At 35.8% G+C, this 14151-nt stretch overlaps 1 protein-coding gene and 1 long non-coding RNA gene across 14 annotated transcripts in view; one reads left to right on the plus strand and one right to left on the minus strand.

Annotated features, from left to right (window-relative positions):
* Positions 1-14151, minus strand: part of LOC136029401 (protein turtle homolog B-like) — a 327014-nt gene that overhangs the window by 136512 nt on the left and 176351 nt on the right. For all 13 annotated transcript variants that reach the window (XM_065707755.1, XM_065707762.1, XM_065707756.1 and 10 more), the window contains one exon: positions 12462-12545. In XM_065707755.1, coding sequence (XP_065563827.1) covers positions 12462-12545 — 84 coding nt within the window. The remainder of the gene's footprint in view (positions 1-12461; positions 12546-14151) is intronic.
* LOC136029402 (uncharacterized) overlaps positions 1-14151 on the plus strand; it is a 69521-nt gene that overhangs the window by 16342 nt on the left and 39028 nt on the right. The window lies entirely within an intron of this gene.

Below are 14151 nucleotides of genomic sequence, written 5' to 3' on the forward strand. Positions count from 1 at the left end.
ATCTAAGAGAAAGGTTTCCTTCTCATGTGTCTGTGATTTATCTAGGAGATAAACTACAAAAGACTGAAATAAATAATCAAAGAAAAAAGCCTTGATGACGGTATTTGAACAGCTGTTATTCGTTGTCTTGTGGCGAGGTGCTATCTCCTGCTACAAGTTCAGCATCTTGCTTTCTCCATCTATTTATTTTTTCTTTTTTTTATTTCCTCCATCCTTTTCTTGGCAAAGAAATCTTTGAAAATCCTGTTTTTATGCGTATTTTAGCACCGCCACCTTTCTCTGCGAAAAAAACAGTCAAACTAATGACTAGGCACGTGTGCACCTATGTTTATAGCCGTTTTGTCTTTCATGATTTTGGAACATAAGCACTCAACTGACTTCTCGGGGATCTTTGGAATTAATATTACTTTAGGTCTAGTCATCTAGGAATCAACGAGGGCTTTTCAAGATTGGTAAGTTCTTACCCTATTCCCTGATGACGAATTCCTTGGAAATCTTTTCTGACTTTCTGTCAGCTGACAAATCTAGTAGGGAGAGTGACAGATTAGAAAAGTTTATCTATTCATATCTATAGCTATAGAAAATTTTATTTATAGCCGTAAAAGAAGATTTTTTAGGAGGGGGCTCCCCTAACTCCCCCGAGGTAATACTGGTGATGACACATAGCTACTCAACTAACTTATTAAGGCAATCCAAGAGTGATCTGCTGTAAATGAGGCCTTGTCAAGACTTGTAAGTTTTCTAGTTCTGGCATGAAAAATCCCTCCGATGGGAATCCCTTTGGACATTCTATTGACTTACAATTCTAGCAATGGGAGTGTATGACGGAATTTTAAGCTCTTTCTCTGGTAGTTTCGAAATGTAGGGGCTTTTGATATATCACTAGGGAGGACTTATTATAAAAAAAATCATATAAAAAGCGTTTTTTTTATATATATACACTTGGTTCATTTTGGTTGAAAATGTTTCTGAGAATATCTGGAGATATATAGTAAGGGATGTTGGAGATATTTAAAAAAAAAACGAGAAGTTATACAGCCTTATTTGGGTATAAATAGGTCAAATATCCTATTTCATAAGCACTAAATGCATTTCATAAGTACTAAATGTCGAAAAATAGAATACTCGTTTCACAAGGACTTCCTAGAAGATAACTACGCTTTGGGGAACAATTAAGAACATTGTCCGGAGGTGGTGCCGTAGGTGGCTTTGAGATATCAAAGAGCAGCCAATAACAATACGTTAAATATCTTGTAGTTGGCACGAAAATTGAAGCATATTTTTCAGCTTTGGGGTAGAAAATAAGAGTTAAATTTGAATAAACTAACAAAAAAAACATTTTAGATTCCCGCAACTCATGTCATCCATTTCTGATTATAACTGGTAAGGACAATTATATATCAATTTGCCACCAAGATTTGTTTATTTTTTCGAATTTTTAGGAAAGGGGAAAATCAGCGGTGGGCATCATAATGGGTCTGACTAAAATTGGGTCTTCGATGCCTGGATCAGTGCACCTTAGGATCTAAAGTCGGAAGCAACTTGCTCGAATCAGGACAATAATGGCATCGAAAGTCTCACCCAGCCGTTTAAAATCCAGATGGCAGCTTGTCAATTCTAACAACCTTGGAAAATACAGTATTTAAAATAGATGACGCGAAAGTGTCACACTTCATAAGAAGCTCTCTGTACGTCTTGACAGAGTTGTTCAGATGAGGGGGCCAGAAAAGCTGCCCCAGGTGCCGTGGCTGGGGGCACTGCGGCTAGGGGGCTGCTTACTTTGATCATATATTTCACATTGATTCTACTAGTCTTTTTTTATATATTTGGAGCATGAGGAGGCCGCTTGATTAATTTTGACCCGGGCACCACCAGCCCTAGGAATGTTAATTAGATGAATTTGTCAATTCCACTAGATTTACAGGTGTAAGTCCAAGGTGTGGGGATGCTTTTTTTTCAGTTAGAGTAACCACAGAAATTTTAGAGTAACAACTATTTTTTGTTGCGTTTTGCTTTTCGGTTCTAGGTGAGAGGAGCAAAAGAATCTATACGTCAACAAAGATCTGAGTTTCCTCCCATCTATATTATTCACTTATTTTTTCTCAGCATGTCAGTTTTTATCAAGAAATTATCATTTATTATTTTATTATCTACTAGTTGGTGGGGGCGCTTCGCCCCCCAAGCCCCCCCGCGCGTAAGTCGTTACGCGCCATTGTAGTTGTGTCCCTGTGTCCCACCTGTGAATATATATATATATATATATATATATATATATATATATATACTAGCTGTTGGGGTGGCGCTTCGCGCCACCCCAACGCCTAGTTGGTGGGGCGCTTCGCGCCCCCCCAAGCCCCCCCGCGCGCGTAAGTCGTTACGCGCCATATTAGTTATGCGCCATTGTAGTTGTGTCCCTGTGTCCCACCTGTGAATATAGATAGATTTATATATGTGTTTCAAACTACGTAAAAATTGCGAATAAACAACATTCTTGGCTTTCCCATTGTCTGTGCATATACAAAGCCGTATGTACTAATAATGACGTCATATGCAAACGCTCTTTTTACAAACAAACAAACATGCATCCACACAACTCGTTTTTATATAGATAGATAGATAGATAGATACAATACAAATTAACTGCGTAAAACTTGCGAATATACAACATTCTTCGCTGTCCAATTGTCGCTGCATATAAATACATTGTCAGGTTTACCGACCCTCGAACATGCAACGTACAATTGTCCATGGTAAAAACAATCAGTATTAAGATCTATACCACATTTTTCTAATGACCAGAGTCATCGTTTTGCAATCGGACACGCATATTTGTAGTTAATTTTAATATTTTTACGTGTGCCCATAAATTAGAATTTTTTAGGCAAGCATTCATTTCGTCTGCAGGAGTCAAACTACGTAAAAATTGCGAATATACAACATTCTTGGCTTTCCCATTGTCTCTGCATATACAAAGCCGTATGTACTAATAATGACATCATATGCAAACGCTCTTTTTACAAACAAACAAACATGCATACACACAACTTGTTTTTATATAGATAGATAGATAGATAGATACAATATAAAATTAACTGCGTAAAACTTGCGAATATACAACATTCTTCGCTGTCCAATTGTCGCTGCATATAAATAGATTGTCAGGTTTACCGACCCTCGAACATGCAACGTACAATTGTCCATGGGAAAAATAATCAGTATTAAGATCTATACCACATTTTTCTAATGATTGACCTTGAGCTTTGTTAATGGTGATTGCAAATGCTAATCGAATTGGGAATTGCAATCTTCTAAATTGAAAAGGCAGATCCGTTGGAATCATGGGAATGCGAGGAATAAGAACAGCCTCACCCTCAAAAGGCCCTGTCAAGATTGTGGCCTCTATTAGGTTTTCCATTATTTTTTTTACGGCAAGTCGAGTGCCATTGCAAAGCTTTGGTGGGTTTATATTTCTTAAAAGTATTATTGGTACGCCTATTTTTAGTTGTAGCACGTGTGGTAGAAACCCTGAAAGATCTATGGAATTTAAAAATTCAGATGGATAATTAACCGCTTCATTTGGTTCCAAAACTGTGTCGACTGACTTGTAAAGGACTGCCTGGTCTCGAATCTTGGTTAAAACAATATTGTTGATTTCGTGGACGTCTATATTTTTGGGTGCGAGAATCGCTCTTTCACTTAGCCATTTATTATTTTTATAATTTTTTAGAATATTCGGAAATACTTTTTCAATCAATTCATTTTTGGACGTCACTAAATTACAGAAATCAGCAGGTAGTTGTATACGTCCTGAAATTGAGTCTACTGGGAGCTTTCCGTTTCCAATTGTCAGCAATTGATCTGAAAATGTTTGACCAGAGTCATCGTTTTGCAATCGGACACGCATATTTGTAGTTAATTTTAATATTTTTACGTGTGCCCATAAATTAGAATTTTTCAGGCAAGCATTCATTCGTCTTCAATGGCTCTGGTGGTGCAGCCAATAGAGGAAGTTTAACTTTTCCTGAGGCGCAACACATTCCCATTGTTTCACCATTGAATTTCAAGGCCTTGCAATAGGGACAAATTTTAGACATTGTCCCGATTTGAACACATCTACTCAAGCTATAATCATCGACTGGGTTGTACCTGAATGCCAGGCGATAACTTTCAGGTTGCTCTGATTCCTCGGCACGCTTTCTTTTCTTACTTTCTCTATCAGCAGCAAGCCTGATTTCTTGCTGTTCTTGTGATTCCTCGGCACGCTTTCTTTTCTTACTTTCTCTATCAGCAGCAAGCCTGATTTCTTGCTGTTCTTGTAATTCCTCGGCACGCCTTCTTTTTTCACTTTCTCTTTTAGCAGCAAGTCTGCTTCCGCGTTGCTCTGGTAGTTCCTCGGCACGCTTTCTGTTCTTTTTTTCTCTATCAGCCCCAAGCCTGTTTCCTTGCTGTTCTTTTGATTCCTCGGCACGCTTTCTGTTCTTTCTTTCTCTATCAGCCTCAAGCCTGTTTCCTTGCTGTTCTTTTGATTCCTCGGCACGCTTTCTGTTCTTTCTTTCTCTATCAGCCTCAAGCCTGTTTCCTTGCTGTTCTTTTGATTCCTCGGCACGCTTTCTTTTCTGACTTTCTCTATCAGCAGCAAGTTTTTTGGCATAGACTCTTTGAGCATCTTCATCGGCTTTTGCCATGGTAAGTTCATCAGTCATTGTAAACTTAAACATTAATAGATTTCTACGTGAACATATGTCTTAAATATCTTGAATGAGGTCACCGTCAAAGCAAAAATGACGACAACTAATTTCATGACGTCAGTCAACACAGAAACATGACGTCACCTGATCCACAGACAGACACACAGACAGACAACTTATTTTTATATATATAGATATATATATATATATATATATATATATATATATATATATATATATATATATATATATATATATATATATATATATATATATATATATGTATGTATATATATATATATATATATATATATATATATATATATATATATATATATATATATATATATATATACATATATATATATATATATATATATATATATATATATATATATATATATATATATATATATATATATATATATATATATATATATATATATATATATATATATATATATATATATATATATTTAAAACTTGCGAATATACAACATTCTTCGCTGTCCCATTGTCTGTGCATATAAATAGATTGTCAGGTTTGTCCCGGTGTCCCAGTCTGTAATTTCTCTTTGAGTGTCCCGGTCGTCATTTGTGTCCCGGTGTCCCGGTCTGTAATTTCGTCAGTCGACAAACATGACGTCAGTCGACAAACATGACGTCAGTCGACAAACATGACGTCAGTCGACACACAAACATGACGTCAGTCAACAGACAAACAACTTATTTTTATATATATAGGTATTACGTATCAATGCTTTCGATATTTTCATCGGTTTCAACACTTTCAATGGTATCAAAATGTTACTAATTTTCCTAAGCCCCAAAATTATCAATCAAAATCTGTAATTTTAAATATCTCCCAATTCATTAGTAAAAAAATTTAAATTATTTAGTTAAAACTGGTAAAAAAAAGTTGCTGCAAAACCTTTGAATCGTTTGGCCCAATCCCGGCAATGAAGAGCTGATTTTGGTTTTGGCTGCATCATAACAGTATTTGGGCAAACAGTTGTATCTCGCAGAATGTATCCACAAGAATATTTAAAGAAATGATAATTGTTACACATGCAAGACACGAGGTTCTCACTATCCATCAGCATATCCGCTATTATACTGATAATAAAACAAAAGCTAAGAGCTCATATGGCACTTGTGACCAGGCCGGAAGAGCCAAGAGCTCCTATGGTATGAGATCTAGCAAAATCCTAAGAATTAATAGATTGATTTAAAAGGAAAATCAGAGGCTTAATGCCGGTCGGAATTTAAAATAAGAGCTCTGATTCACAATGTCCTTCTAAATATCAAAATTCATTAAGATCCGATCACCCACTCGTAAGTTATAAATACCTCATTTTTTCTAATTTTTCATCTCCCTTCAGCCCCCCAAATGGTATAATCGGGGAAAAAGACTTTATCAAGTCAATTTGTGCAGGTCCCTGACACGCCTACCAATTTTCATCGTCCTAGCACGTCCAGAAGTACCAAACTCGCCAAAGCACTGAACCCCACCCCGTAACTCCCCCAAAGAGAGCGGATCCAGTACGGTTACGTAAAATCACGTATCTATGGTATTTGCTTGTTCTACCCACCAAGTTTCAGCCCGATTTCTACACTCAAGCATTTTCCAATATTTCCAGTTTCCCGCTCCAACACCCCCAACGTCAACAGATCTGATCGGGATTTGAAATAAGAGCTCTGAGACACGAGTTCCTTCTAAATATCAAATTTTATTAAGATCCGGTCACACGTTCTTCAGTTAAAAATACCTCAATTTTCTTATTTTTCCAAATTAACACCCCCCAGCTCGCCCAAGGGGAACGGATCCGTTCCAATTATGTCAATGACGTATCTATAACTTGTGCTTATTCTTCCCATCAAGTTTCATCCCGACCTCTCCACTCAAAGAGTTTTCCAAGATTTCCAGTTTCCAAGATTTATGTTTCCCCCTCCAGCCCCCTATGTCCCCGGATCCAATTCGACTTGAAAATTGACCATCTGAGACATAAGATCCTTCTATATATCAAGTTTCATTAAGATCTGATCACCCATTCGTAAGATAAGGATACCTCAATTTTCATGTTTTCCAAGAATTTAGGTTTCCCCATCCAACTCCCCCCAATGTCACTGGATCTAGCCGGGATTTAAAATGAGGGCTCGAAAGCACAATATCCCTCTAAATATCAAATTTCATTATGATCTGATGACCCCTTCGTAAGTTACAAATACCTCATTTCTTCTAATTTTCCAAATTACTCCCCCCGCCCTCAACTCCGCCAAAGAGAGCGGATCCGGTATTGTTATGTCAGTCACGTATCTTGGACTTGTGCTTATTCTTCCCACCAAGTTTCATCCTGATCTCACTGCTTTAAGCGTTTTCCAAGATTTCTGGTCCTCAGAAATCAATGACTCAATGACGATGGATCCGGTCGGGATTTAAAATATGAGATCTGAGTTACAAGGTTCTTCTAAATATGAAATTTCATTAAGATCCGATCACTCCTTCGTAAGTTAAAAATGCCTCATTTTTTCTAATTTTTCAGAATTAACCCTCCCCCCCCAACTGCCCCAAATAGAGCGGACCCATTCCGGTTATGTCAATCACGTATCTAGGACTTTTTTTTATACTGCTTATTTTTTCCGCCAAGTTTCATCCCGATACATCTACTCTAAGCGTTTTCCAAGGTTTTAGGTCCCCCCCCAATGTCACCGGATTCGGTCGGGATTTGAAATAAAAGCTCTGAGACTCGATATCCTTCTAAATATCAAATTTCATTAAGATCCAATCACCTATTCGCTTTTCCGACTTAACCGTCCCCCACTCCCCCCCCACAGATGGTCGAAGCGGGGAAACAACAATTTATAATTTAATCTGGTCTGGTTACTGATACGCCTGCCAAACTCCATCGTCCTAGCTTACCTGGAAGTGCCTAAACGAGCAAAACCGGGACAGAGAGACAGACCGACAGAATTTGTGATCACTATATGTCACTTGGTAGAGACCAAGTGCCATAAAAAAGGTTTAACAAAACAGCTCCAAACTATTTTTGTGAAAATTAAGGGGACGGAAGAACAAAAAGAATTGAACAATTGATCATTTGCATTCCCCAAAGAAGAAAAAATAATCTCTATACAAATCAGAAAAATGTCACGTCAGAAACTAACAGACACCCGTCATAAATATTCTTTATTTAGGCCCCCAAGGGCTTCGTCAGAAACCTCTCCAAAGCTAAGAAGGCTCTATTTATCCCAAAATCTTAGATTGTGGGTTGAAATTTAGATATTTTGGAATAATCTATCTGAGGGGCAGCCCTGCATTAAGGGTTATATTATAATATTATGTAATATTATGTAATTTATAATATTTTATTATGTAATTTATTTTATTATGCAATATTATGTAAACTTATAATATTATGTAAATAAAATAAGAATTCCGTTGTAAGTTAGCTTACAACGGTTAAAACTGACACACGTGTCGCCAATAAACCAGTATCATATGGCATTTGGAGTTCCTTGGAATTTTTCCAGTGTAATGATAAGACAAAATTAGTGTAGTTAGAAAATTAATATAGTAATAAGTGTCTGATCTCAGTTTCTAAGAAAAGAAAGAAAAACACTATTACGAAGCTTCAACAGAAATGCCAAGAAACACCAAACGCTAGAGGATGTTGGTGATTTTTCTTTTTACACTTACGCCATTTTCACTCTAGTAAGTCGTCTAGACTCTTTGCCGCAACCTATTGACAGGAATCCTACAAAATATGAGACCCAAGCTGAAAACAAAATCAAGCAATAAACCTCAAAGCACTCCTTTCTTGTGATCTATCAAGGGAGCAAATTTCATACATAAATGCATAAAGCGTCCAGTCTTCAAAACAACCATCACTGATTCTCTAATATATAATCATTGCCACGAAATGACTCTCATGAAAGTCATTCATCTTCAAAGCCGCTAAGGATACAAAGGGATATTTCTACTAAAACTGATAATCTTGACAAAGATACATAGTGGCAAAATGAGCTAAGACAGAACTTGGGAATTAAAAACTTCAAACAAATAACAAGGAAATTTTCATGAATGCAAATCATTCTAATAGAAAAAGATGGAAATATACAATTGATGGAGACACGTAGGCCGTAAAACGAATTAATTCACATTTAAAATCTGTTGGAGTTCTATAGTCTCAGCCTATACGGTCTAACACAATTTGTCATAAAATTTGTATAATTTAGAGATTAAAATTTTCTAAAGAGCTCTGATTTACTCCTAGGTAGTGACGCTTAGCCACCCTCTACGGTCTCCAGGTGGCGTGAATACGTGTATCCAATATTAAATTTTGCGTAAGATTTTAATACCAGAATTTTTTTTTTTTTTTTAGCAGCTCTAGATATTCATTTTTTATTCTTTTTGGTAATAAAGGTGGTGAATAGCTTTTTGTGTGATTAAAATACAGTTTGCTATTCATCTCTCTTGAGCTCATCGATTTTCAACGATTTCAAAGAACTTGATGACAAGAAAAGAAGGAAATTTCCCGAAAAAGATTTAGGACTTGAGAAAATAATCGTTTGCCAATTCAAGTCACGAAGATCGCAAAAGATAGGGAAATTTTGAAATGCAACTCAAGTAGGGCTAAAGTGTCCATCGTTTCCAGGGAGAAGAAACAGCCCAACTTTCCACATAGGAATTTAAACGACTATTTGACATATTCTAGGTACGACGAAAAGTTTTCCTAGAAAGTTTGATGTGGTTGAATGTGGCAATACTATATGAAAGGATAATAACTTGTGAACTAGAGATTTCATATTAGGTCCAAATTTTACATTAAACAAGATATGAAACAAGGGATGTACAAAAGAGGAAGGGGAGTCGGAGCCCCCCGCCCCACCCCAGATATTAAATTTTCCAAATTTCTAGGAAATTAATATGAAATTATCCCGTCAAATTTCTTTTTTTTATCACCCCCCCCCCAAACAAAAAAAAATGCCGCAAACACACCACAAATTATACTCATTGAAAGGCCGTAGTTTATTTTCTTTCCCATACTAGTCGGTGTTTTACATAAAACGGGAAAAAATGTGGTATTTTTCACAAAATGAGTGGGGTTTCTTTCTCTATTTTTGATATTATTTCATCATAATCATAATATCTGAAAACAAAATTTCCTTGTCTTAAATATCTTTGATTCAGGGGGTAAGTTAAAATTACGGTATTCTGGTGCGCACTTTCTATATTTATCATCACAGCGATTGGGCATTTAGTGATCCTAAAGCTGGTAATTCACAGCTTCAATTCCACAAAAATTAACAATATTTCACTTCTACAATCTTATGGCGTCCTAATTGACGAAGGTGGATTTATAACAGTCAATTTTATAATTCCGACGACGCCTTACCTATGAGCGCTAAAGTATCAATTTACAATTTCGTGTTAATTCATTTCACGATGGAAACCTCTATACAGATCCGAGCTAACGAATTGAGAAATTCTTATTAGCAGATTTCTATATTCACAGAATCTTATCCATACATTTTCAAAGAATCGGCTTACAGAAATGTTCCAATGTCTTCTAGAATAGTATACTGAACGTTAATTAACGAAGAAAGTGAAATGTCATGATTTTCTAAAGTAAGATTTACCTTTTTTACGTGAAGTAAGACTGACTTTCCTGGAAAAAGGAGGGGAGTAAGATTATACTGGTACATATTTCCTAATAAGTCAGTTTTCAAAACTGTTCCCTCAATGGTTACATGGCTTTATTTTTCTTGTGGTTCGCACTGTTGCTTAAGCGCCATCTAAATTTCCATCAGAATGTATTTTATGTTACATGCTACTGCCCCTCAATAATTTATTCGGTTGAATAATGTTTTCTCTTCTTACTGCCTATTTTCATTAAGAGCCTAATTCATTTAAAGAAGGATTTGATCGTCCTTTACCTACAAAGTAGAGATAATTTAAGTAAAGATATTTACGCTGTAAAAACTGCGATGATAGAAAAATCGCAATGATGCAGTATGACACTCTTATACAAACAAAAATACGAGAAGGCTCGCTTTAAAAGATCAGTTAATTTGAAGAATTTAATGCGAAAATGCCTAAGAAAACACTCAATTGGCAAAAATACGTCGCCTTTGACAACCTGGGCTCACATGGTGAGATTACAGCAACGTCACTATATACCAAGTTTAAGTTAGCACATTGATAAGGAAAAAACGAGCTGACTGCACTATTTTTAGACAAAAATGTGCCCAGTGTTCAATTATGAAAAAAATCACTTTAAAGAATGCACTGATTTGAAGAATTCTATGTATAACCACAGAAAAAGGTGCCCGAATACAGTAAATACGCCTTTGGTTTCTGTAGTATTAATGTATCCAATATACACCGAATGGACAATTAAAAAAAATCGCTACAGAGAATGTACTGACTTGATGGGCTAAACGAGTAAAAAAAAAAAGTAACAAAACTACACCCCCCTTTACATCCTAAGTTAAAGTGGTTGGTTTACGGCAATATTACTAGTTACCAGGCTTAAGTTAGTAAAGTCATAAAAGCAAGAAACATTAACGTCATCATTATTCGACTACGAATACACCAAATGCTCTATTTTAAAAAAATGTTCTACAAAATACACCGATTTGAAAAGTTCAATGAGTAGCCAAATAAAGTGCTAAAACAGCGCAAACGCAACTAATATTAATAGATAGCACTCATAAACGGTAAATTTCAAAATTACGTCGTACCATAATTCTTTCCTAGTCAAATAAGATAAGGCAGATTCATTGGAGTAAGAATAAACGATTATAGGGAATAACTCATTTGAAAAATAATTTATTAGGATTTCACCCCATCGATGGGTAATAAATGAACAATAATGGCAAATCAAACCATGTGCAATTTCTTAATAAGATTTTTATGCTGAATCAGGTTCATTTTCCTATACCTCACATCTAGCTTGTTTTCCGGTTTTGTTTTCAGTTCAGTTAACCTTTATCAAGATGTTCTCACGAAAATAACGGCAAGACGGTTAATATGATTTATCAATAATAACAATATAATATAATAAAAAATATCAAAACAGTTCATCCATCTTCTAAAAAGTCTAGATTTGTCTGTTTGTCCCCTGATTTTTGTTTTCAGCATTATTATTCAACAGTGTATCCCTACTAGATTTACCAAGTCTTTAAGGGTCTGCTTTTTGAAAAATTAGCAAGTTTTCATTTCTAGATTTGTGACGTTTAGATATAGCTCTGTCTTTGATTCGTAAATTATGCTTACATGCGAAAACCAGCGGGTCTGATAATTTGAGTGGGCTACATAAAAACAAAATCAAAAGAGGACGATCCAGGGGTACCGATTGGGGAGGTAAGGGGGAATTCCCCCTAGATTTGTACACCCCCTCCCCAAATATTTTGAAAAAAAAACTTATTTGACATTGGCATTTGAAAAATCAAAACTTTATTGAAAAAAAAATACATATTAACAACCTATATTTTGTGAGTTGGTGCCACCGAAAGGATCCTGACAAGATACTATAGATCATACATGTTTGCAAGTAGCATACAAAAAGGATATGTCACAAAATGCTAGCGACAAGGAAATTGGAGAGGAGAAACTAAAAATGTTAAGCTTGTACTCTTCTTGTACAAAAAAAAGAGGTCTGTATGCAGAGAGTTTTTGTCACACCTCAAAAATGCTTACAATATTTCCGTATCGATATTTTTCCTATAGGAAAAATCAAATTAGAATAAAAAAGGTAGTGTAAGGCTTACCTTCTGCGACACAATTTAATATTGCTTGATCACCAATCGATACATACACTACATCATCTGGAGTGGCAACAAAATACGGAGGAGCTAAAAAAAAAAAAAAATAAGTAGAAAAAATAGAGAACACCCAGGGGAACGTCTTATAGGTGCTGCTTTGAACCATCCCAAAACCAATCACTACACCAAAATCCAGTCTTTCAGTATGTGGTCGCTTCCCTTTGGGACCTAAGGTTTTTAAATCAGCTTGCTAATTCCTGTAACCTAGAAATTAGAAGATTTTGCTCGTTTCCGTACAACAGGAAAGGAGCTAAATAATATAAATGACATAATAGTATGTGGATTTTTATAGTATATTAAAAAAAGTTTTTTTTTTTAACTGAAAGTAAGGAACGACATTAAAACTTAAAACGAACAGAAATTACTTCGTATATGAAAGGCGATGCTCCCTCATCAACGACCCGCTCTTTTACGCTAAAGTGTGACTCTTTCTCTGAACTCTACTTTTTAAAACAGTAAAACACTTTAGCATAAATAGCGGGGCGTTGACGAGGGAGCGCCCCCTTTCATATACTAAGTAATTTCTGTTCGTTTTAAGTTTTAATGTCGCTCCTTAGTTTCAGTTAAAAAAACGTGTTTTTTTTATTTAATTTCTGAACGTTTTTGAATTAATGTATGTTTTGATTTTGGCTCTCCGCAGATGAATAATTAAAACGAAATTTGTATATTTATTTTTTTGGCTAAATGGCTTTGTCATAGTTTTGATCGAATGATTTTGAGAAAAAGTAGCGGGGGAAGGAGGCCTAGCTGTCCTCAAATTTAGTCAAAGATATACGTAACTTATAAATTAGCTTACGTAACGAACTCCTGTATTCTCACGGTTTTATTACGTATATGAGGGGGTTCACCCCCTCGTCAGTACCTCGCTTTTTACACTAAATCTTAAATGTTGTCCCAATTTCTTAAGAATGACCCCTGAATCACAAAAGCCGTAGAATAAATAGTTGAAATTACTAAAAATACTTTAGCGTAAAGAGCGAGGTATTAAGAGGAGGTGAGCCCATCATATTCGTAATAATTTCTGTTCATTTTAAGTTTTAATTCTGCTCTTTACTTTCATTTGAAAAAACTTTTCCGTATTTATTTTTTCATTATTTTTTTTAATAATGCTAGAAAATCCTGCGCTCCCTTCATGGAAAATTTCTTCCCCCCATGACAAATTCCTCCAAGGAAAACTGACCCAACATATCCCCCTCTTCTCAACCCCCTTCAACCAAAAAATCCCCCTGAAAACGTCTGTACACTTCCAAATAACTATAACTATATGTAAGCACTGGCCAAAGTTTGTAACTTGTAGCCCCCTCCCACGGGGACTGTGGGGATTAAGCCGTCCCCAAAGACACAGTTGTAAGGTTTTTCGACTATGCTGAATAAAATGGCTATCTCAGAATTTTGATCCGGTGAATTTGTGAAAATAATTAGCGTGGGAGGCGACCTAGGTGCCCTCTATTTTTTTTGGTCACTTAAAAAGGGCATTAGAACTTAGAACTTTTCATTTCTGTTAGAATGAGCCCTCTCGCAAGATTCTAGGACCACTGGGTCGATAAAATTATCCCTGAAAAAAAAAAAAAAAAAAAAAAAAAAAAAACACGCATCCGTGATCTGCATTCTGGCAAAAAATACAAAAGTCCACATT

Source organism: Artemia franciscana, chromosome 7 (assembly GCF_032884065.1).
Source record: "Artemia franciscana chromosome 7, ASM3288406v1, whole genome shotgun sequence".
In the NCBI taxonomy this organism is placed as follows: Eukaryota; Metazoa; Arthropoda; class Branchiopoda; order Anostraca; family Artemiidae; genus Artemia; species Artemia franciscana.